Source organism: Corvus brachyrhynchos, unplaced genomic scaffold (assembly GCF_000691975.1).
Source record: "Corvus brachyrhynchos isolate BGI_N302 unplaced genomic scaffold, ASM69197v1 scaffold544, whole genome shotgun sequence".
Taxonomy (NCBI): Eukaryota; Metazoa; Chordata; class Aves; order Passeriformes; family Corvidae; genus Corvus; species Corvus brachyrhynchos.
This window is the reverse complement of record NW_008238325.1, coordinates 1774781-1797672: the sequence shown is the minus strand read 5'-3', so window position 1 is coordinate 1797672 and position 22892 is coordinate 1774781. Positions and strand designations below refer to the sequence as shown.

The 22892-nt window shown below is 43.6% G+C and overlaps 1 protein-coding gene across 1 annotated transcript in view; it reads right to left on the bottom strand.

The window, feature by feature from the left end:
* The window catches only part of PPM1L (protein phosphatase, Mg2+/Mn2+ dependent 1L), a 73267-nt gene extending 50381 nt beyond the window's left edge, over positions 1-22886 (bottom strand). Inside the window, exon 1 of the mRNA XM_008633789.2 lies at positions 22400-22886. Coding sequence (XP_008632011.1) covers positions 22400-22798 — 399 coding nt within the window. The 5' untranslated portion in view covers positions 22799-22886. The remainder of the gene's footprint in view (positions 1-22399) is intronic.
* Positions 22887-22892: the final 6 nt, after the last annotated feature.

Here is a 22892-nt window from a genome sequence, read left to right as displayed (position 1 = left end):
GCTGAACCGGACAAAGCTGGGTGCAAGGAGATCACAGATGTGCAGGAAATTCTACAAATAGCAAAATACAAACACAGTAAGGGATTTTTTCATTTAGCAATACATATAAAAAAATTAACTACACTTTGTACCCCGCTCCCTCAACTCTGTGTCACATTTGTAGGACTAAGTGCTGAAATAGTAAATCTGTCCAGGCAAAGAAAAACAGCTTTTCCAGCAAAGGAATAAATCGGGACTCAATAAGCACAAGAGGGAATGGCTTCCCACTGCCAGAGGGCAGGGTTAGATGGGATATCGGGAAGGAATTCCTCCCTGTGAGGGTGGGGAAGCCCTGGCACAGGGTGCCCAGAGCAGCTGTGGCTGCCCCTTGATCCCTGGCAGTGCCCAAGGCCAGGCTGGACATTGGGGCTGGGAGCAGCCTGGGACAGTAGAAGGTGTCCCTGCCCATGGCAGCAGTGGCCCTGGATGGGATTCCAGGATTCTGTGACAAGCACAGCCAGATGTTGCTACAACATTGAGCAGTTAACGTGGAAAACTGACAAAACCCCCAAAATTATTGGGATATGTTTGCAGAGAATGATAAAAACGCCATATTATATTATTGTTAGTACCTATTTCTGTATCAGACTCATCCTTTGAGCGCTGCACTCTCACCCTATAAAATCACAGAGCACAATTCACTTGAATCAAACCAGAAAAGCTCCTCCCAAACCCACAGAATCTGTGTAGAAAAAACCGCACAGAGATAAGAATGAGGCAATCCAGGAGTCCTTCCCAGCAGGAAAAGACAGGCAGGCCAGTACAGCACCCAAGACATGAGCTGGATCTGAGCCCAGATCCAAGACTGGCAGCCTTAGGAGCTCAGCCAGAGTGGGAGAAGTCAGTATTAACAACATGTCTGGAAAAACAGAGGAGAAGAGGGAATTAATGACCAGAGAAAGCCCCTCACTGCTTATTTTGATGCAGTTGTCCTCATGAACCAGCTGGGAAACACCACAAAAAAAAGACAAACCACACCCAGTTGCAGGAAATTAATGAGTGTTTGTCAAGGTGTTGCACAATTTAGCCCTCAGATATAGAAACTGTCACTCGGGGAAATTGGAATTTAACAGTGACGGACGATCAGGACGTGGCCGGGAGCTCCGACAGCTCAGGGAGCAGAGGGGGAATTCTGCACATTTCACCTTGAGCTGGAGGAGAAGAAAGAGAAGGACCAAGGGGCAGCTGCCAGGGACTGTGCCAGAACGTGGGGAGAGGGAGATAAAAGGAAAACAAAAGTGCTGGAGAAGTCTGGAAGTGAGGAGGGAGATAACCCAGGGAAAGATGAGACAGGAAAGCACCGGGAGGTTTGAAATCAAAATCAATTGAGGTCAGAGGATCAAACCACAAAGACCAGAGGGTGAGGCTTTTGGAAGAAAGATGCTGGCAAGGATGTGATAATTGCTAATTTTACATAACAACATGCAGATCAAAAACGAATACAGGATTTTTCTATAAAAACCACACTGCTGAAACCAGGGCACTGCAAGGCCACAGCGATGAAGAAAAGGGAAATAAAACTGGATTTGTTTTTCCTCTCAGTGTCCCTCTGTTTAAGGTACAGAGCTTGTGGGGACAACCCCACAAGACAGAACACCATAAATATCAACTTTGGAGTGACTGCTGGGCAGGAATTGGATCCCTGGAAGTTGATTTGAAACCTTAGGAGTAGCTGAATGTCTTTGAGACACGGAGGTCAACTGGTCCTCTAAAAACATCCCTTACTCTCCAAATGCCTGATAAAATTATACACCTAAAACATATTATAGTCCTTATTGACAAGCAACCTGTTAATATAATCCCAGAAGGTTTATTTGGGGCTAAAAAAATAAAAGTTTCTTTAGGTTTTGGAAGGAAAATTTCTAAACCGACACTGATAAACCCATACCATTATTTCTACGATGGTGAACTATAACTGATTTTGCAGGGAATTATATCTCTAATTATAAAATTAGAGATTTGTTATCTTAACCTCTCCAATATGATGGGGTTGTATCAGATTGAATGAACTCTTAGGAAACAGCAATTCTAATTTAAAATCTCTCTTTGAGTCTTTATAGCTGTAAAATATTTGTAATTTTCACCCCTCGAATTTGCCATCTGAAGCCATTTCGGGGCGTGCAAGGACTCTTATCAAGTTGTTTATCTATTTCTCCCTCACTAACAGCTTGACTGCGTCATGCCACACACGAATTTAACACAAAACCACCACTTTTGTGATTCGTCCTCACGAGAGTTAAGCATAAAAGTCACTTTTATTGTATTCACTGCTATTTCCACCAAATCCTACAAATTAAAGGGCACCAAAATGATGCTCCTGTGGTGCTTTGTCACAGGCAGGTCTGGCTCTAGGGTTTTCTAAATGAGAAGAGACCGTCACCTTTATTTTTACAAAGGTAATAAACAACTTTTTTTCCCCTCTTTTCAAAGTTATAGCAACACTTATTTGTCGGCTGGCAGTGATTTGTGCTGGGCCCAGCACCCTCACCGAGATCAATATTCACAGTATAGACAAAACAGCACGATCTGTTGTGGAGAAAAAACTTTCCCTTCCAAAATTTGATGTATTAGCATCATCCCTGGTTTAAAATCAAGTGTCAGCACTGCCCTGAAGAGATTTTCTGGGGGGCAGATGAGGCAGAGAAACGAATCCTCCTCCCTTTTTTGCCACGTCTGGCAGGAAGAGCAACACATTTCTGTTAAATATGTGGAGGAAAGAGCTCAAATAATGTTATTTGTGTCACTTGCTCTGATTTTGCAAGTGAATTTGTGGGATGTGAAGCTTTTCTTTTCCCTGGGTGACTCCTGGCACAGCAGCCAAGCACTTTCACAGAGCCACAAATCGGGAGCCCAACCCAAACACGGTTGCCCTGGGAGCCTGAGTGTTTCCAACAACACAGATCCAAGAATTCCCTCCTGTGGGATGACCTCTGGATGCAGGCAGGGAATGAACATCTCACACCACAGCAAAGAGCAGCTTAAAAGCACTTGGCAACCATGGTTCCTCTTCAGGACCTGAAATTCTTTTTAACTTCTATTTATGCACATGAATAAAGCACAAATTACCCTTTTCTCCGTGGAAGTGGCACATAATTTACAGACAGGATAATCCTAACTGCATTGTCTTTTCAAAAAATAATTGATACTTCAAAAAGATTTAATTATTTCCCTTGCGTTGCATTCTGCCTGATTTTAGTCATAGTTTTAATCAGAGCCATCAGGAGACTTTAGTATCATTAAATAAGTATCATTGCCCAGACTGATTCCACTGCATACAGACATATTTAAACAGACAAAAATTCACCTTAAAACACCCAGCCTAGACAGTTACTGTAAAAATAAACAGACCCCAATCTGACCATTGATTAGGTTTGGCCCCTTGGGTCCCAAACTCATCAGATCAGAGCTGATTTCCACCTATACCCAGTTCCCTTCACCAGAGAGAGCAAAACTAATTAACACATCTTTATTGCTACAAGAAAATGTGCTGGTTAGGGCCTTATTTAGCAAACTCACAGCTATTATTAGATAATCTCTGACTTTTCACAGAGCAAACATCAAATGGGATGGCTGCTTTCACATGAAAGGAATTAAAAATTAATAAATCTGGCTGAGATGATGCCAAACCGGTCCGGAAGCACAAAAAGCCCGTTTGGAATTGCAGAGATTTTCCACTGCAAAATAAAAATAAATGGGATACTGAGAATGTGGGAAATGCAGCCCATGAGGCCAAGAGAGCCCAAGTTTGCTAAAGAAATGTAATAATGTGGCATTTCAGAAAGATGGAAACGTATCGATATATTCAGTATTGGCTCCATGAAGGCAGCAGCTGAGCTCCAGCTTCCCCCAACTAAATTTATAGTAATATCACTGTCAAATAAACAAAAAAAGAGGAGTATCTTGCAACTGGATCACGTAAAAATGATGGAATAACACAGCACAGGTTTGATTTATTGCTTATTTGGAAGTTTATCATCATCACCTCACTTCAGAGCCCAGCCAGGTGTAGTGACCTGGAATAGAAACACCATTCCAGCTCCCTCACGGAGCTCCCTTATCCCCAGGAACCCCCATGCCAGCTCTTCTCTTCCACTGGCAGTTCTTCTAGGAACAAAGAGCTCTGTTTCAGCCACCCTGTCTCCAAGAGGTGCCTCTCACTTCACGAGTCACCACGAATAAAATAAAGAATAAACCACTTTACCGCTACAAACACCGCCCAAATTCAAAGCTGCATAAACAGAGCTGCCTTTTACGCTGAGCAGAGGTTTCAGTATAGATTTATTTTAACCCAGCAGCCACACACACACACTGAGGGAGGTGTTTCATCAGGGAGATGCTCTCCAAGTGGCTTTTAAGAGAGCCAGAAGTGCCAGGTTGTGGCACATCCCTGGAGCTCACCCCGGCTGAGTGACAGAGCCTGGAGCCCGTGCCAGGGGACCCATTCCTCTCTTCCCAGTGAATTTATGGAGCTGCAAATAGAAAGCCTTTGCAATGCTATATTTTACTTGCCTCGTCATGGCTGGAAGGAGAGGAGTGCTGCTTCTCCTGTTGCCAAAATTCCTTTGGCTCCCAAATTGCAGCCACTACTTTTAGATCAGAGAGGCCGCAGCTTCAACACCCCCTCCTCCCCCCACCAAGTTCCCTCTCCCTGTTCTGTTTGGGAGCCTTGGAATGCTTTAACTCTGGGATGAATATTAATACAGCCTTTGGGGAGATCTGCTGGGGCTCTGCTAAGCCCTGCCTATTACAGGGCACTTTTAAACCTGCAATCACAGTTTATCATATCGGAGACAAGTAATTCATTGTGACCCTGCACAAAGGAGGCACAGACAGCCCCCTGTGCTCAAACACCACCTCCATTCCCTCTCCTGCCGCCTTCCCACCAAACAGAGCCTTTCCCAGGACATTATGGATGCATTCTGCTGTTTAAAAACCTCTCCACACCTCTGGAGCTGCTGAAGAATCCATTGGTTCTCCCAGAACTCGAACCCACCACAAGCACTTTGATGTCCAAACCCCATCCAAAGCAAACAGAATAAATACAGAAAAAGGTCAGCAGGGAATACCTGGAACACCAAGGCTAAAGGAGCTCAGCTAATCCTTGGAGGCAGTGAAAGGGTTTGGAAAGGAAAAGGAAAAATATTTCTAATGAGAGACAGATGTAAAAACCATGTGGAAACAACAGCTGAAAGTCACAGAAATACCTGAAGATTACCCCAAGGAGCTTCACCTGAGGATTTGTGAGGAAAATCAGGTTTTTTAAGTCATGTTTATTCTGAAAAACAAGTGCCTGAAACATCCGTGTCTGTGCAGGTGATCCCTGCCTTAGTCCCTCTCCTCCCTGGCTCCAGGGCTGGCTCCTGCCTGTGGGTACCAGGAGTTAAAAAACTGGAAAAAACCCCACTTTCTGCCAACTCAGCTTCCCAGAGCTGCTCTTGATGGGCAGAGCAGTGTTGGGGCAGGAGGAAAACAAGGCTGGAGTAGCAGCAAGAGGAAATCGTGGTGTTTAGATCAGCTTCACACCCCAAACCCACATCCTGGGTACTTCTTGAGCAGATGAGCTGTGATACGGCCACCCCGGGCAGAAGGAAAAAACCCATTTTAGAGGTTCAGTCATCTCGCTAGAATAAATTAATGAATGTGTTTCCATTTGAAAGTCAAGCAGGAACACAGCTGGGTGTTGTGGCCCGGGAAAGAAGCTGGAACTGGGTGAGCCCCAGTAAGGTGCTTCCTTGCAGGACCGGGTTTTACTGGGACAGAGCTCAACGAGCACCACTGGGAGCTCTGAACTAATCCCTGGACTTAGCTAATTTCAGTGGATATACTTTATTTTTTCCCCTTTTTCCCCCTTTACTTTTTTATACTTTTTTTTTACATTCTACTTCAGCAAATTTCAGTGGAACACACAACTGCTGTGGAGGAGCTCCAGGGGGGTTTTATCTGGCTTCTTTCCCCTGACAAAGCAGCCTAATAAACAAGAGCAAACCCCACAAACCACATAATTTTTGGAGAGGCAGTGCCAACCCACCTGCATAAACCAACCTCATTTCAAGTCTGCCCTGCTGGGTTTTTATTAGGACAGCACCCAGGGGAGCTGTGGAATTAGGAATGCCATCCACCCCACTCCCCCCCCCCCTTTTTTTTTTTTTCTTTTAGCACAGAGAAGCAGTGGAGGAAGCAAAATCCATGGAGAATGAACCTAACAGAAAACTTCCAGCTGCAGTGTTCTGAGTGGCCAGAAAAAATAAGAGAAGGAGCAGGGCAGGCAGGAAGAGGGTAGGAATGGGCTGAAACAGGGCACCCTACACAAGAGGATTTTGAAGAGCTGTGTGTTGATGCAAAGTAATTTAGTGCAAGCAAATGAAATGTCAGTCTGGTGGAACCTCTGCAATCCAGGCTACGGAAAACACAGAGTGGTTGGAGCTATTTTTGATGAGCTTGGAAAGAAATTACTCCCTGACTGTAAATCCAAAGCAAGAGGCTGTAAATGTGGCAAATTTCCTGGTGATACCTGGAATAACCTGAGCTGGTGTCGCTCAGTGCACTCAGGGATTTTGACACTTGTCCTCTACTGAAATACTTTTCCATCGTTGGTTTTTTCTTTTTAAAGAAGGTACAACACACTCCTCTAAAAGAGCCACCAAAATCCACGTATTTACCATACTGAAGGTTTCCCAAAGATTTCAAATGTTTTAACTCCAAAATGAAGAAATACTAACTTTTTGGTTTTTTTTCCCCAAGCGTTCCTGGTGCAGGTTTTCTCCATGGCAGAAAAAGCAAGGACCATTTCTTGGAAAGCATTTATTTCTCTGTATAAAAACCCTGCCTTGGGAGAAATATATATTTAATTTCATGCATATTTAAGAATACCAAGTGGATTTCATGCACTACAAAGAATATTTTCTCCCTTGCAAGGCAGCCCAAGGGAGGGGTTATTTGGGACCATCACTGGAATGTGTTGTCACACACCCAGGACATGGGAGTCAGGTGTTCCCAGAATATGGAAATTTATTTTCTCCCTCTTACCATCAGAGGATGAGGGCTGCACACATCCATGCAGGTTTTTACACAGAACAAAGCAAAAAACAGATGGGGAATTACATCCCATTAATTCTGCCAGGCAAGAGGAGAGCAAGAGCTCATCCCAAAGAGATCCTGCTGCAGACACCTCCTGGAACAGCAATGCTGGTCTTTTATTTATATTGGACTACTGAGGGCTGAAGGGAACTTCTTGTCCAGTCAAAATATTATCAAATTACAGAGCAGTTTTGTTTCAACTTGTTTTCACTTCTATTAAAAAAAATAAGATTAATTCACAGACAGACTTGCTCTGATAGAAAGTTCCTCCAGTTTGCATCACAGCTGTGATGGTCATTCCCAAAAAGTGCGTTTCCATGTGTCTTGGAACAAGATGTTTCCTTACAACACAGCTGCTCAGTTGATTAAAGAAAAATTAAATTAAAAATTCAAAATTAAAGGAAAAGTCTCGTTTGCATGATTTCTGCAGAGTGGTTCAGAAACTTAAAATAATAATAATAACATGGTTTTGGTACAGTAAATAAGAATCAAATTGAGACTGAAAACCTGCACTTATTAGAGATTAACAGGCTTTATACTTCAGCAGAAATTTTCTTTTCTACCTTCCTTCAATAAGGAAATAATTGCAAGTTTTTCAAACATAACTTTTCGGAAAGGACATGTGCACTGAGCTCTGCAAATCAATATTTGCCACAGGCTGGTCATTACCTCAAAACAACACCGAAGCATTACAAGAAAACCCCGTTATTTATTGGGATTGAGAAAGATCAAATAATCAGAGTATGACAATAAAACGAGTATGACACGAGTATGATTACATCCAAGTTTCAAAAACAAAAACTGCATTTTTTCTCTGAAGAGAATTCCTATCTTAAGATGAGATCGATTCCAGATGGGGCTAATAAATCCAACAATACAAAAATGATTTCAAAGGCTCATGTTTACAAGAGCTACTCAAAACATTTTGAAAGCAAGCTGTGGTCTCCACCAAGAAAGGATCAGCGAGGGGAGGTTTTGTGGATCACCACCCCATTCCAGTGGCAGGTGCAACACACATGGCAAAAGCTCAGCCTCTCATGTGCCAATCCACCTTTTTCACTTGGAACAATTTAAAATAACAAATCTTCCCGACCCTCTTGACTAATTGACCTAAACACCAATAATGCTCACAGATCATCTCCTACGTGGTCTTGACTCCAACTCCTGTCCCTTGGCTCTGATAAATTCTGTGGATGAGCAGCTTCAAATGGCAAATTTTCAGTGGGACCCCTTGTTCTTTGTCAGCTGGGAAATACCAGAGTGTTTCCTTTGAATGTTCTTAATTTTTGCTACAGGAATCGCCACCTTTTCTGCAATAAGGCAGCGACCTTTGTTACGTGGTTTTGCCCTCGTATTTTCCCCGTGTTTTTGTTTTGCTGGATTGACACACACGAGTTCAACAGCCTCTGAACAGGTTCCAAGGCGTTCCCTGACATCAGAAATTGTTGTCATTCCACTCATCTTCTGTCAGCCAAGCAAGGGCTCAAAACACCAGCTGGGAGAACCAGGAGAGGACAGGCAGCAGTCCTGGACATCCTAAAAAAAGCAGGAAAGAACTGGATCCAGTTGCAGCTTCAGCCTCTTTTTGCCCTTTCTCATCTCTCCTCACATTCTGGCAAAATCTTGTCTTCTTTTGGTCTCCAAGCTCTGTTTCCATTTCATCCAGATCAATGCCCTGCAACTCAAGCAGCCTGGAGAACTCAAACCTGCAGTGGGAAAAGCTGCAGTGCATCAGGATTATATCCAGGGAGCCATGAATTATTCAGCCAAGATAAATCTACACTTTTTTCCTCTGTCTGGGCAATTTAAAAAATTGACGAATTTCACTTTTGGGGCAAGTTTGAAGCAACCTTTACAAAATGGGAGCAAGAAGTTACTCCAACAAGCTCTCTCACCTCCAGCTGCCTTGGCTACAGACAATCTGGACACCTCTAAACAATAAATAAAAAATCACTGATCCTACAACAGTTTGGGTTAGGAAGGATCTTAAAGATCACCTCATTCCCACCTTCCACCAGCCCAGGTTGCTCAGGTTGTATCTTAAACAATCCAGGAGATGTAAGAACTGTTTTTATTTTAAAGATGACCCCTCTCTGCTGTTAATAAACCTCTATTAAATATATTTTCAGGGTAAAAAAACAAGCTGCTTTTATAATAGAACAGGAGCATTTTGGAGCTCCTGCTGTTCATGTCCACACCGTGACCCAGCACAAAAATGCTTCTCCCCACGCTCGATTCCTTACATGAATGTGTATGCAAATTTCTTGTCCAGAACAAATGCATTACTAACTCTGATGAAATCCAGAGATAGGGCTTTGCAAACTTTCCTGTTCATGCTTCAAAACCATCTAAATCCAGACTGTTAAATTCTGTTCGGAATTCAGTTTTTGAGACAAGACATAAGGATTTAAAGAGCTGTATATAAAATAAGAAAACCTAATACCCACAGAATGAGTAATTAGTACTAAAATCTCTCACACAGAGCAGAATTTAGCCCAGATATTCTTATCTTTACCAAAATGATTCAATTAACAAATGAATTGATTTTGGTTTTCTGTATAAAGGAAAGAACTTTACTTGTTTCACTGCTATTTTTTAAACTCTCCCTCAAACCTCCCTTTGGGCTGCCGAGATCTTCAGTTTATTTTTTTAAAAATTAAGAAGCCAAGCTCTTTTCGTGCTGTCCCATAATGCCATAAATTCTGCAAATAAAAGAGGAAGGCAGGGGTAAGAAAGCCCCACTTCCAGTGCCTTGGATACCTGACAGGTATCCAAGGAATACACCTGGCAGTTCAACCCAGCTGGACTTTGGTCCCTTTGGAATCCAGCTGCAATTGGAAACAGCTCTGCTCTTATCACGTTGATGCCAATAGAGTATAACTAAAATGCTTACTGACTCCAAAGGGTTCAAATGGCCTCAGATATTGAACATTATCACACCTGAAAGAGCAAGGTCACCTTTTTTTTGGATTTTCAAATGCAAACTGCTGCTCCCACAGATCCCCAAGGAACAGGGATGGGAGCTGTTCTCCCGGGACATGGACACCTGCAGATACACGAGAGCAAAAAAAGCTTTGCTGGAGTGTTCTGATGCATTTCCCTCCTCCAAACACACTTTCCTGGCAGGCTCTTGAACCCTGACATTTCCATAATGCCATCCCTGGGTAGAACAGCTTAATGAGTGTGGTAGAAAAGGCACCACTGATGTGTTTTCAAGCTGTTTATTGGGGATTCAAGATCCTCTGGCAGCTCAGGGCTGGCTGTGAGCTCATTCCTACCACTAATTACTTCTCCCTACGAAATATTTACATATTTGCTGCTTTTGACCAGTCATTATCTCTCTTTTTTCCCTAACATGTCACCCATTCTTGCTGCACAAAAATAATGCCTGTAGGTTCTTTCCTGTGGTGTGGAGTTGTGTAAGCTTTAGGCAATAACAAAATCCTGTTCAGCTTTCTTCATTTGATTTCCTCTCCTCCTGTGGCCGTACAGAGGCAGGATAAAACACAGGCAACCTCGCTCACAATGTAATTAATTTAATTTCTTTTTATTGGTCCCAACTCATCCTGTGTCACCTTGAAACACCCCTCACTGCTAGGAGCAGTTTTCTTGCAATACACAACTCTAATCCAAGACAGATCAGGAGGCCTTAAATGTTTTATTAAGGTAACTTTGGAAGTGAAAACCAAAACCGCTTCACTCGATATTCTGGGGCATTTTCATGAGAGGAATAAACCTTGCTAAACTCCCTAATTTAACTTTTTTTCCCTTATTTAAATCTGAGCACACTGCCCGTGCTCACTCCCAGCCTCCACATCCCCATCCTCTGAGGAGTTGGGCTCCTGGATCAAAAGCTTCCAGGAGTTTTTCAGTTTTTCCAGGGCATGTATTTAAGTCTCAACAGCACAAAATGAGAGAGAAGAAGGAACACAGCCCCAGGAAGCCACACTGCAGCACCTGCAGCCCTTCAGCTGAAGGCAACACTTCCATTTCTTGCAGAGACTCTCCTTTGTGCTGCTCCAGAGAGGGCAAATTATGCCAAGATTTCAAACCTTGCCTGCATGGAAAGGCTCCTGCTGACAAGGAAGGGAACACCAAGTCCTTCTCCAGAGGAACAGGTGAGCACAGGGATTATGTTCTCAGAGGGAAGGGCTGGAAGTTCTGGGGGTTGATTCACTCACGGGTGTCCTGACACCACCACACCTCCTCTGGCACTCCTCCCTTGCTCTTTAGATCACTTTTTGAACCAAAAATTCTGTTTGACACCAAAATGCACTTAGAACGTGACCAGCAGCACCGGGTTTGACCCAGGTTCAAATCAGGGTTCTCAGGGCACCTCAGAAACTCATTTTGGTGTGAAAAACCCACTCAGATCAATGATCTGGAATAAGAATGGTGTTGTTGGGCCTTAGGTGCCATTAATTTCTTAATAATCGCATTAAACAAAGAACCTGAGGCCTGCAAAGCCCAGCAGGAAGGTGCTGGTGTCACATTAAATAACAGAAGGCACACGGGGGGTGTCTGGCAAAAATAAAAAGAGCAGGTGCACCTGGGAGAAAACAAGAGGGGGGGCTACAAACTTCTATTTTCAGCTGTGTCCCTGACTTGTATGAGAGCAGCCAGGAGACGTAAGCAGAAATTCGAGCCTGTAAAATGATCTGGAAACACCTGTTCACAGAGGTATAATATGTTTTTGTGACCCACTTTTGAGATACTTTGAATCAGAGGCCCAGTGAGGTCAATTAAAGCCACTATGACAGAAAAAACGCAAAGTTTTCCAGTTGTGTATTAAAAAAAAAAAAATCTCAGTTGGATGGTGTTTGCCACTGGAATTGTGTTTAGCTTTCCTGTCAATTGGAGGTGCTGGGAAACTCAGCAACAAAACATTCCAGTAAATGTATCTCTTTTCTATAATAGGTTTGAGGTTACAGCCTCTCCTATTATTCATCCACACCATCTTCCCTCCCTGTCAGGTTTTTCCTTAATAAGATGGACACCACCATGCCAAAAAAGCTTTTAAAACCTACATTGGAGACAACTAATTCCAATATGCAGCTGGAAACACTTTTGATGGCTCTTCTGCTGTGGTATCTGGGCTGTTTGCAGTTCAGCTCTCTCAACTGAACGTTTACATGGACACTTTGGAATACACAAACTCCAACTGAGGCAGCTTAAAAGCCTGGAGTGCTCCAATATATCCCAAGAGATGCCCTAAATTTACTTGGAGTATTTTTCTAGTCATCACATGCAGAGCTACAGCCTGACCCAGAGTGCAGCTACTGCCTGCAGCTGTGATACAACACAAAAAGGCAAATAGATTGCCTTTTTTTTAAAAAAAAAGGCTTAAGAATAAAACTATTTAACAAATTTTATTTCTCAAAGCCTGAGAATACACTCTTATTACCCTAATATGATAATTAATTAAAATAATAGATGTAAACAGCACATACTTGCCTCTGATGGCTGAAGAAAAATAGAGTTATTGTAGTGGTAACCAGTGGAACCAGGAGGTTCTCCTAAAAGCAGGAAAAAATGTGTGTTTTTAAAAAATAATTTACTATTTTGCCATCATTCTCTTTGAAGATGTGGTTACCTTGGTCAGGCAGAATTACCTCCAATTCTTGTCTGTCTCTAGTTCCAGTTATAACTGGAGTCTGAGGAGAAGGTTCCTGACCTCATCACATTATTTGGCTTCTTATTTAGTTTTTCATTCTGCTTTTATTTACAGCAATGATATCCACAAAAAGGAAAAAAAAAACAGGTAAAAAAACCCAACCTCACACAACTAAAAATTAGTAGTAAGTAGCATTCTGCTTCAATGCAAAATAAAAATAATGTGAAGCAATATATCAGGGTACATAAGAGCTAAAAAAGAATTCAGGTTGATGATTTAAATGTTTGTTAATTTAAACCATCACAGAAAGTGCTCATTTAAAGCACTGATTGAAATAATTCTGTCCCGGAGGCAGGAGATTGCTCCTGCCCTCAAAGTTAAAAATAATATCCCCATTAACCTCAGCAACAATTTCCTAATTGCCAAGGATTACAAATCTTTCACGCAACATTCATCCTCTGAGAATTCCGTCATTACTTCACTTTCCCAAACCACTCCTGTGATGGCAGTCCTAAGGCTTTTAAAAAAGTCAAACTTCAGGGATGTTTTTCATATGACAGCATCAAACACTTGCAAAACTGAGCGAGCATCACACCAAATTCTCTGTACAATAAGGCAGCACCTGACATTAATATTTATGGGTGGGGCTGCCTGGGGCTCTCTGCTGTGGTGATGCCAACTGGCACCATGGAGCAGGCAGCTGGTTCCACGCTTTGTTCCCTCTGTCCTGAGCAACAGGGGCTGGAATTTGTGCCAGCAAACCAGAGCCGTGGGCAGAAACAAAGAGGGCAAAGTTTAGTGCCCGCAGCACCCGGAGTTACAACACTGGAAGTGCTTTTTCAGGAGCCATAAAGGAGCACTGCCAAAACCACCCTGGGGCTCGCTGTTCCCCTCAGCCTGCACCGAGGGAAAACCAGGATCCATCCTGACCACAGGAATCACCTCACACACAAATCCAGTACCCTGGGGCTTGCTGTTCCCCTCAGCTGGCACCGAGGGAAAACCAGGATCCATCCTGACCACAGGAATCACCTCACACACAAATCCAGTACCCTGGGGCTTGCTGTTCCCCTCAGCCTGCACTGAGGGAAAACCAGGATCCATCCCGACCACAGGAATCACCTCACACAACACAGATCTATAGGGTTGGGCCCCTCTGGCCTTGGATGGATTCCACCAGTTTGGCATCTCCCACCAAGGTGCTCATCCCTGAGTTACCACCACTTTGGGGAAATGGGATTGTCTCCTCCCCAGGGTTGCTGCTTCTCTTCCCCTTGGGAGCTAGAGACTGGTTTTTTCCTACTTTTCCCTGTGTGATTCCCCTTTTCTTCCACACCAATAAAGAGCCAAACTTCAGCTGGGATTTCCCTTTCCTCCCACACCAGTAAAGGGCCAAACTTCAGATAATCAGGAATAAATATCCAATGAAACACTAGTTTTGTTTGGTGAGATTATCAAGACTCTTGCCCAACCTCCCTGCTTCCCAGCAGAAATAAAAACCACAGGAACCACATCACATATATGCCACATTAAAAAAACCTGAACATGCAAAGCACCTTCTACATCCTACATAATGTCCTAAACATCTCCAAAACCACCTGAGTAATAAAAAAATAAAGCTAGAAAAATCAGAAAAACCCCATTCACACTGCAAAGCAGATGAAAGCTCAGGGATATAAACATCAAGAACACTAAGGAGACAAGCATGTTTCCTTCTCCCCTTCCTCCTACTCCCACACTTCATTGCTGAAGCGCACAGCCTTGGACAGAGATTTTATTTCATGCCAACCACAATCAGATATTTCAATACCTCAGTGTTTGTTTGGAGGGAGCATACATTGCAGGGAAAATGCAATCCATGCACAGACTACCTGGAAATAAATCACATTCCCATTTAAAATGAAGCTTAAAGAAGTGGCACAGCACAGAGCTGTATTATGGGCCACGCACTTTCACTCAGAAGAAATGTTTCACACCCTCCAGCAATTTTCTGTTGGGAAGAGAATGAAAAAGTAAAGAGATTTATTACATTAAAAAGCATATTGATTGAAAGCAGTGCTGTATGACAGCTTCAGCTATTATAACAGAACTTAATAAAATCAAATGTTTACCCCTGAAGGGGATTTGGAGGGGAAAAAAAATAAAAAAGGCTTTATCAACACTTATGACAATGAGCAAATTTGCAAGGGATAACATTTTTTCTGCTGAAAGTAAATGCAAATAAGTGCTCATTTCTCTGGGGGAGCTTTGAGGTTTGCCCACATGAGGAGCTGTGGCTAATTGCGATGAGCCGTGGCTCAGCAGTGAAAACACGTCCTTTGATTGTGTGGCTGGAGATGTCAGCTGCTCCCACAGCTGGGGAGCAGACAAGGTTGGAGATGATGAGAGCAGGCGATGTTTCAGCATCACAATCAATTTGTAGCAGCAGCAGGATGGTCCTTTGTGCTGCCACGCTGCTCTCGGGGCTTGGTTACAGGCCCAACCCAGGCAATGATGCTCCTTCCTTCCCTTTGTCCACTCTGCTCATCCCTCCTTCCCTTTGTCCACTCTTCTCATCCCTCCTTCCTTCCCTTTGTCCACTCTGTTCCTCACAACACCCAGACCCCATCCCCAGCTCAGTGTATCCACCACCAGCTGCTTTTCTGGGATGGCTTTTCCACATGAGTAGAAAGAAAGGTGGATTTCTCCTCCACCCACATTATTTGATGGCAAACCACTCCAGACCTGAAAGCCTGCTCTTCATGACTTTCTGTTCTGTTTGGCTTTTAGTGTGACCAAAATATTTCCCTTGACCCTTCTTGAATCAGGCCTGATCTGGTCCAAGCTGTATTTGCCACATGAACATCAAACTTCATGGCATAAATGAGCAGTTATTTAAACTCAAATTCACACCTTCTCACCAGTCCTACTTACCCTGAGTATTTGTCAGTATTCTGGCACCTGCAAACCTTTTTTCTCTCCTAAACTGTAATGAAATTTGCATTTTTTCAAAGCTATGCTGCTTTCAAATGAAACCTACTTTTGGCACGAGCTTTAAACTGCTTTAATAAAACCACCAGCTGAAGTGTTGAACACCAGCTAAAAAACAGGAGTAAAAGCACATAAAACAGCCCAAAAGGAAAAAAAAAATCTGCAGCTTGTTACAACTCCTGATTTTACACACAACTTAAAACAGCCTGGAGATCCAGTATGGACATTTTTGTGAGGATGAAAACTTCCTTTTGGGATTGCCTTATCTGTAGCCTTTGTTGTTTTATGACCTTCTGGGTGAAGTGAAACTCTACAGGCTCATAAAGAGGAAAGGTCATTAAATGTTGATGACCTTGTCTTAGTGGGAGAACTCCTGGGCTGGAACTGAGCCAGAGGAACTGGTTTGTCCAGCTGGGCTGGGATCTGGTGATGGAGCTACTGATGGTGAACCCGAGCAGGAAGAGGAGCAGCCAAAGGGAACGTGGAGTTCCAAACTCTGTTTTAAAGCACACAGTTCATGCCAGGAGGGCTGGAACGGGCACAGCTCCTTGGGACACAGCATTTCCAGAGGGTTTATGGGATGAGGGACAAAAGCATGGCCACAGGAGCAGCAGGGATGAGGAATGTGGGTGAGGAGTCTCTGTGGGGCATAGAGCAGGGGGTGCAGTAGGGCCCAAAGGCTTAAACTTTGAGAATTTACCGAATATTGCAGTGAAAAATTGGAGCAAGAGGCATGTGACTTTCTGTGCATAATTAGAGCAGCTGCTGCCCTTAAATTAGGTTTGGGAAGTCTCCTTCCAAGGGCAGAGATTCAAAGCAGGAGGAGCACATGAGCATTTTGTTCCATTTCCCAGATCTGTCAGTGTTTCTGTGCTGTGCTCGGAGGGAAGAGCAAGCCCTGAACCTTGAGACCCAAGAAAAATTAGTGCCAGGTACCTCTGGATTGCCTTTCCTAGAATGGTTTGGGTCGGAAGGAACCTTAAAGCCCATCTCATCCCACCTTCCACTAGACCAGGATGTTCCAAACCCTGTCCAACCTGGCTTTGGACACTTGCAGGGATGGATCCCCAAACCTGCCTGATCTCACACCACAACCCCGCTCATTTCTAAGCAGATCAACATGTCCAAAGGCTCCTGGGGCTGGGGAAAGGTGGAGTTTCACTTCAGTGCAGGCAATACCTGTGTGCTGAGGGAAACAGAAACCCCACATGAAGAGGGGCAGGGCTAAAGATCCCTGAGAAGAAGAAAAAATTGAGAAGTGCCAGATCCAGTGCACGGGGAATGCTGCCTTGAGCATGGGACATCCCCACAGTGCCAGAACTGCTGCAGCAAACTGCAGCCACCAGCAAACACCAGACAGCAGCAAAACACAGCAACCACATGCCAAGAGATTGTTTCAAAAGTGAAACTGCCAGAAGCCACATCGCAGTTTTAAGGCACAATTTAAACCGTAAATATTTGGGTTTCTAGCAAAAAAGGGAGGGAGGAGAAATCCTACCCAAAAGAGCTGCTGGAAGCACGACATTGGAGGCAGAGCAATCTGCTGGTTTAATTAACCCACGAGACAGAGGATATGCATTTTCCTTCTCTCACACTATTAAACACAAAAATATCCAAACTCCTGAGCTATGGAACAGAAACTGTTAAAACCCCACTGCTCCAAGACTGTTTGTTCCCCACCCACGGCAATTCCCAACATGAACACGTCCTGTGGAGGAGTCTTGAGTTCCTCAAGTTCACAGGGAAAACTTCAATGACTTTCATAATCTGAAAGCATCTCACAATCAAAATTGATTTCATTAAACCAGTGGCAGCCTGTGAGCCCAGACACGGAAACACCAATTAAAACAAAGCTGGCAAAACACATTAAAAATTAATTGACTTCTTGATTTTTATCAACATTGAAAAAAGGCTCAATCCTACACCAAATGATACAGCCCTGAATGGCAGCAATTAAAGTTCCTCCTTCCAATTACAGCTTTTTACAGCATTTTAATCAATTTTTGTACAGCAAATGAGCATAGAGTTTAACCCTAAATCAAATCAGCATGGTGGTGTAGGGTGAAAATCATAATCCTGGAGCATGATATGCAAGAATAAAACTTAGATAAACTAAACAAAATGACAGGAATGTTCCTATAGACCATTTTTGACTTGTATTTTAGGCCACTGGAGAGGAATTCATAAGCAGGCTTGGGACTTGCCTATCAACATGACCTCACCTATGTAAATATTTATTCAAACATTTGGGCACTTTGCAGGGGATTCCAGATTAGAAACCAAAGAAAATTACTATAAAAGGAAAACCGTGCCAGCAGTTTCTGTTTGAAAACTGCACAGCCTCAAAGACTTCACCTTACAACTGGGCTGTAGCATCCAGAGAAGCTCAAAAGCTGTTGTTTGATTTGTTCCTACCTTTTATAAAATCCCAAGACTTCACCTTACAACTGGGCTGTAACACCCAGAGAAGCTCAAAAGCTGTTGTTTGATTTATTCCTACCTTTTATAAAATCCCAAACCTGGGATTAATCCCAGGTTAATCCTGAGTGGCCTTTACTCAAAAACCTGATAGATAAATTTTCATAGCTGAGATTGCTTAAGTAGTTCAGTATCAGAGGGATGGGGTTGGAATTAGCATTAGCAGATTTCAAAAAACCCAAAAAAATGAACTACAATTGTCAGCTTTCTCTTCTTTCAGCACAGCACAAACACCTTCTGCTATTAGGATCAGAGAGCTGGATTTTAATGCACAGCAGGTTTATTTCAACCTCTCCTCCAGGCCTCACCTAAGCATTCCCGTTTCCATAGCCTCACCCAAGGCACCTCAGGACTCTCCACCATTGTCTTCTGACCTTTCACTTTCTTTTTGTGTCTTTCTAAGTTAATCAGTAACCAGAGACTTCTGCCAGCACTCGGTGCTGCTGATTTCAAGGTCCTGAGTCCCAAGGACCACCAGCCACTTCCACACCACTCCCCCCTTCCCCATTCCAGCTCCCCAGCCTTTCCTACACTGGGAATAAAAATAAAAATAAAAATAAAAATAAAAATAAAAATAAAAATAAAAAGGTGTATTTGACATCCTAAAACACTGCCTCAGCAGCTCCAAAACCCAATTATTCCATGCAAAAAAGCCCTTACCCACAACTACACATCATAAGGGACAAGTCTTGCCACGTCCCTGTTCAGGAGGTGGAGGGAAATAAAAAGAGACATTTTTTATGAGACAGTTACTGAGCTTTAATTTCCCACATCCGTTTATGACTGCAAACAAGCACAGGCAGGGGAAAGTCCAATCTATTACCATAATTATTTTTAAAACCTTCACCCCACAGGGTTAGGAAAAAACCAGTGATTTACAGCAGAGCCATAACTATAAAACTGCAGATGGAGCTGAGCTACTTCGCTCTTGTCTGATGCTGAGATCTCATTAGACTGGTGCTTAAACCTTAAATATTTGAGAGTAAATGGTAGTTAAAATAGGGAATCATTCTCATTAAGCAGCCAGCCTTTCCTCTGCTCAGCTTCCCAGCTCATCATTTGTTATTTCGGCATTTGTGGAGTTTCCAGCCTGTTCAGCCCCAAAACTCTTAAGTAAAGGGAAAAGGGCAAGAAAAAAGCACTCAAACTATCTTTAAACCTTATAAAAAAGCTGATGAGAGAACAGATACTTTCTTACTTTATAAGTTAGATCACTTTGAAGGGTGATCCTTTCGCCAAAGTCATTCAGTGAGACAACAGGCAGCAACTTTTCTTTATTCTAAGTCTACTTCTTTGACCTTTACCTGCTCTGATTATTATTACCATTATCATTACTATTAGATCTCCAAGAAACTAACTTTTCATAAAAGATTGCACTACACACCATGTATCCAATTTTCTCTCTGAAACATTCTTGCCTTTAACAAGTCACTGCAGCAAACCAGAGCATTAATAATTATTTTTGCTTACTCCTTTCTTCTCAAGCCACCCACAAAATCCAAGGCAATGGCTGCCAACCTATCCAGGCTAAAATTGGAAGCTGGAAGAGGAAATGACATAAGAGAAAAGTAGAATTTATGCAAAATGTTGGCGAAATGAACTCAGAAATCTTCATAAATTAGCAGTGCACAGTAATTGAAGCTGCTTGAATCATGCTCCTCCATCCTTCCACTTCAACAGGATATGGCAGGAAGTAATTAATGGAGACAGGCTCCTTTGCATATAGCTGGAAATAATTAATCTGGCATCTCATTTCTGGTACTGGCTGCTTGCAAAAACAAATTTTTCCCCATACAGAACAGTTTTTTTCACATGAAACCTCAGGGATCAGCAGTTCTTTATTCTTTAAACACACATAAAGAAATTTAATGGGAGCCCATATGGAAAATTTAACCTTCACAAAGGCTTTGACGTGTGTAGACGAAGTGTTTCACGGAGTCACTTATCTTTAAAAAAAATAAAAATAAAATAAGACATACAAAAACCCAATTCAAATAGAGACTTAAAATTTAGTATTATGTACTAGGGATTAAATAAGGGCGTAAATTTTTATTTCTGCTCCCTCGTTTTCTACTCAAAATTACAACACCTGCTTAGAATAAAACCTGTTCTTCATTATTTCTTTTTTTCTTTTTTCTTGCTGTATGCATAGCACACATTTCATGTTCTTCTGATCAGTGTTATGTAAAATTTAAAGCTTGAAACTAATTAGGTCCTCAACTTGTTTTTGTAGGAGTAAAGGCCATGAAGAACACTTAGGATTCCATAATGAATAGCAGATGCGAGATGCATACATTTATAAAGCACTAAATTTAGAAAGATTTGAGGAGATCTGCTGAACCTTTCAAAATTAAAAAGCTCCTTTTACTTTGCCACTGAACCCATCAGAACAAGTTCGGAGGAAGCAGAATACAAGAGGCCAATGAGTTTTCCACAGATCCCACATTAATGCATCCTGTGGATGGAATTTCAAGATCCACAACAAAGCAGGCAATATCTGCAGGGCACATTAGCTAAATGACAACATTCTCTGTGTTTGTTGGGGGTTATTTAATACCCTCAGCTTGCAATCTCGTGTGGGGTGAGATACAAAATTAATGAAAGCAATCAGATCCCCCTACTTCCATCCGTAACCACCTCGGAATACTCTGTTTCAAAACACCACTCAGATACTTCCCCAATTGTTTGGGCTGCTCGGTTCCCACAAGGAAACTCGGTTTACACAAAGGCAGAGCCCCGGCACCTTCCCTCCCAGACACAAAAGAGCCAGATGTCCCCAGTAAACTGCTCAGGGCTCGTATTCCTCCGGGAAAAGCTGGGAACCACTTTGGGACACATCAGCATTTCCACCTGCGTTCCTCGACTGCCCGGGGACAGCGAACTGGCCGGAGAATGCCAGGAGGAGTTGGCACAGCTGTGACCCAACTGAAATCGGGCAGAAAAACCCAAGACAGGGTTCAGGCACCACCAGCATTTTTTTATGAAGCCAATAATTCTCAACATCCAAAGAGTTTGCATTAATTTAAAGGGGGCAAAACGTTTGATGCTGTGTGGAGAGCCTGAGTCCCTTCCCAACGCTGGCAGTGGTTTCCTGATCCCGAGCTGATGGCCTGGCTTTTCCAGGCGGCCCTTCCAGGTTTAGCAGGGCAGCAGCTGCCACCCCTGTGCCCTGTGAATGTCTGGTCACTGCCAGGGCTTTTCTAGGAGGGACTTTGACTCTTTGATCTGGGGGAGCAGCTGGAGGAACAGCCAGGCTCTCCTGCTGCCTCCCCTCTCACACAAAAAATTCCCAACATTTCTCTCCATCATCCCGTCAGGTTCTCTCATGCCCAGCAAAAAGCCTGCTGGAGCTAATTTGCCACACAAGGACAAATTCCTTGTCCTTTCCCACAGTTACGAAACGTGTGCCTTGTGCCACACAAAAAGCTGTGTGGCAGCACCACATCCTAAAGGCAGAGGAAGCTGCAGCTTTCACATTTGTCATCTGCAATCCACGAAACACCCCAGCGAGCTGGAATCGCCACACAGCACAACCTGAAGGAGATCACCCTGCCTGGGAAAGCGGAGAGGTTAAACACCACCAAGTGTCACAATGACAGTTTTGCTGGATTTCCACTAGGGAAGGGACAAGCACGACAGCGCAGTTGTAATGACATAAACTCCACACAATTCCCAAACACGATGCTCATGCTCAGCTCGCTCACTGGAGAGGGAATTACTGCGAGGCACATTTTACACACACACACTTTAAGAGCCTTCAGGACCGCTCCTGTTTAACCTCTGTCGATGAGCCCAGCTCTGTCACGGGGGAGAAGCCAGCCCGGTGCCAAAATCACATCACACCACACTTGGCTGTAACAAAAGATGACTCCGGGGAGTTTGTGCCCATCATCGTTATTCCACGCACGTCAGAGCCACCTCCAACAGCTTTTCCTGCAATTAAACCTTTACTACTGCAAAGGGCAAAGGGGGTATAAACACATTTACGCCGTGGTGAGCGTGGAAGGGGTAACGAGGGATAAAGGGAAGGCAGGATTACACAGCCCTTTTTTAGAGACATCCAAAAAGCAAGGAAATCCCCCTCCCCACAATGTACAAGACAACCACACAAACCTGGTGGGTGAGAACACATCCATGCCTTGCCCTGGACCATCCTCCCTCCCGCACCCCCCTTTTTTTGTTGTTGTTGTATTATTTTTTTTTTTCCAGCTGAGCACTTGCCTCTCCTCCGTGCCCATCAAATATCCCGAAGATGGAGGGGTGAGTCTTGTTCACCAGGTCAGTGATTACTTCGAACCTGTCCTCCATGTGATCCCTCCGGCCTTGGATGGAGTAGACAGCCACGTTGTGGCTCTTGAACTCCCAGGTCTTGGAGAACTCAGCGTCCAGCACGTCTAAACCCCCGAGCCTGTCATTCTGCATGATCTCGGCCACCTTGCCCTTCACCATCTTCACCGCATCCCTGCTGGACTTAACAATGGTTTTCACCTCATCCGTGTGGAAGAAATAACTCCACAGGGCCAGGCTGATGCACAGCAAGAACAGGGTCTCCGGTCTAAGCAAGAAGTAACGCATGATCCGACCCAGCAGAGACAGCAAAGTCATTGTATCCTCTATCATTTATTATCGCGACCGTGTCTCCCCACACCATGCAGCGGGGCGGCTCCGAGCCCGGGGCCGCTCAGTGCATGCTCGGCCGGCCGGGCAGCGCCGA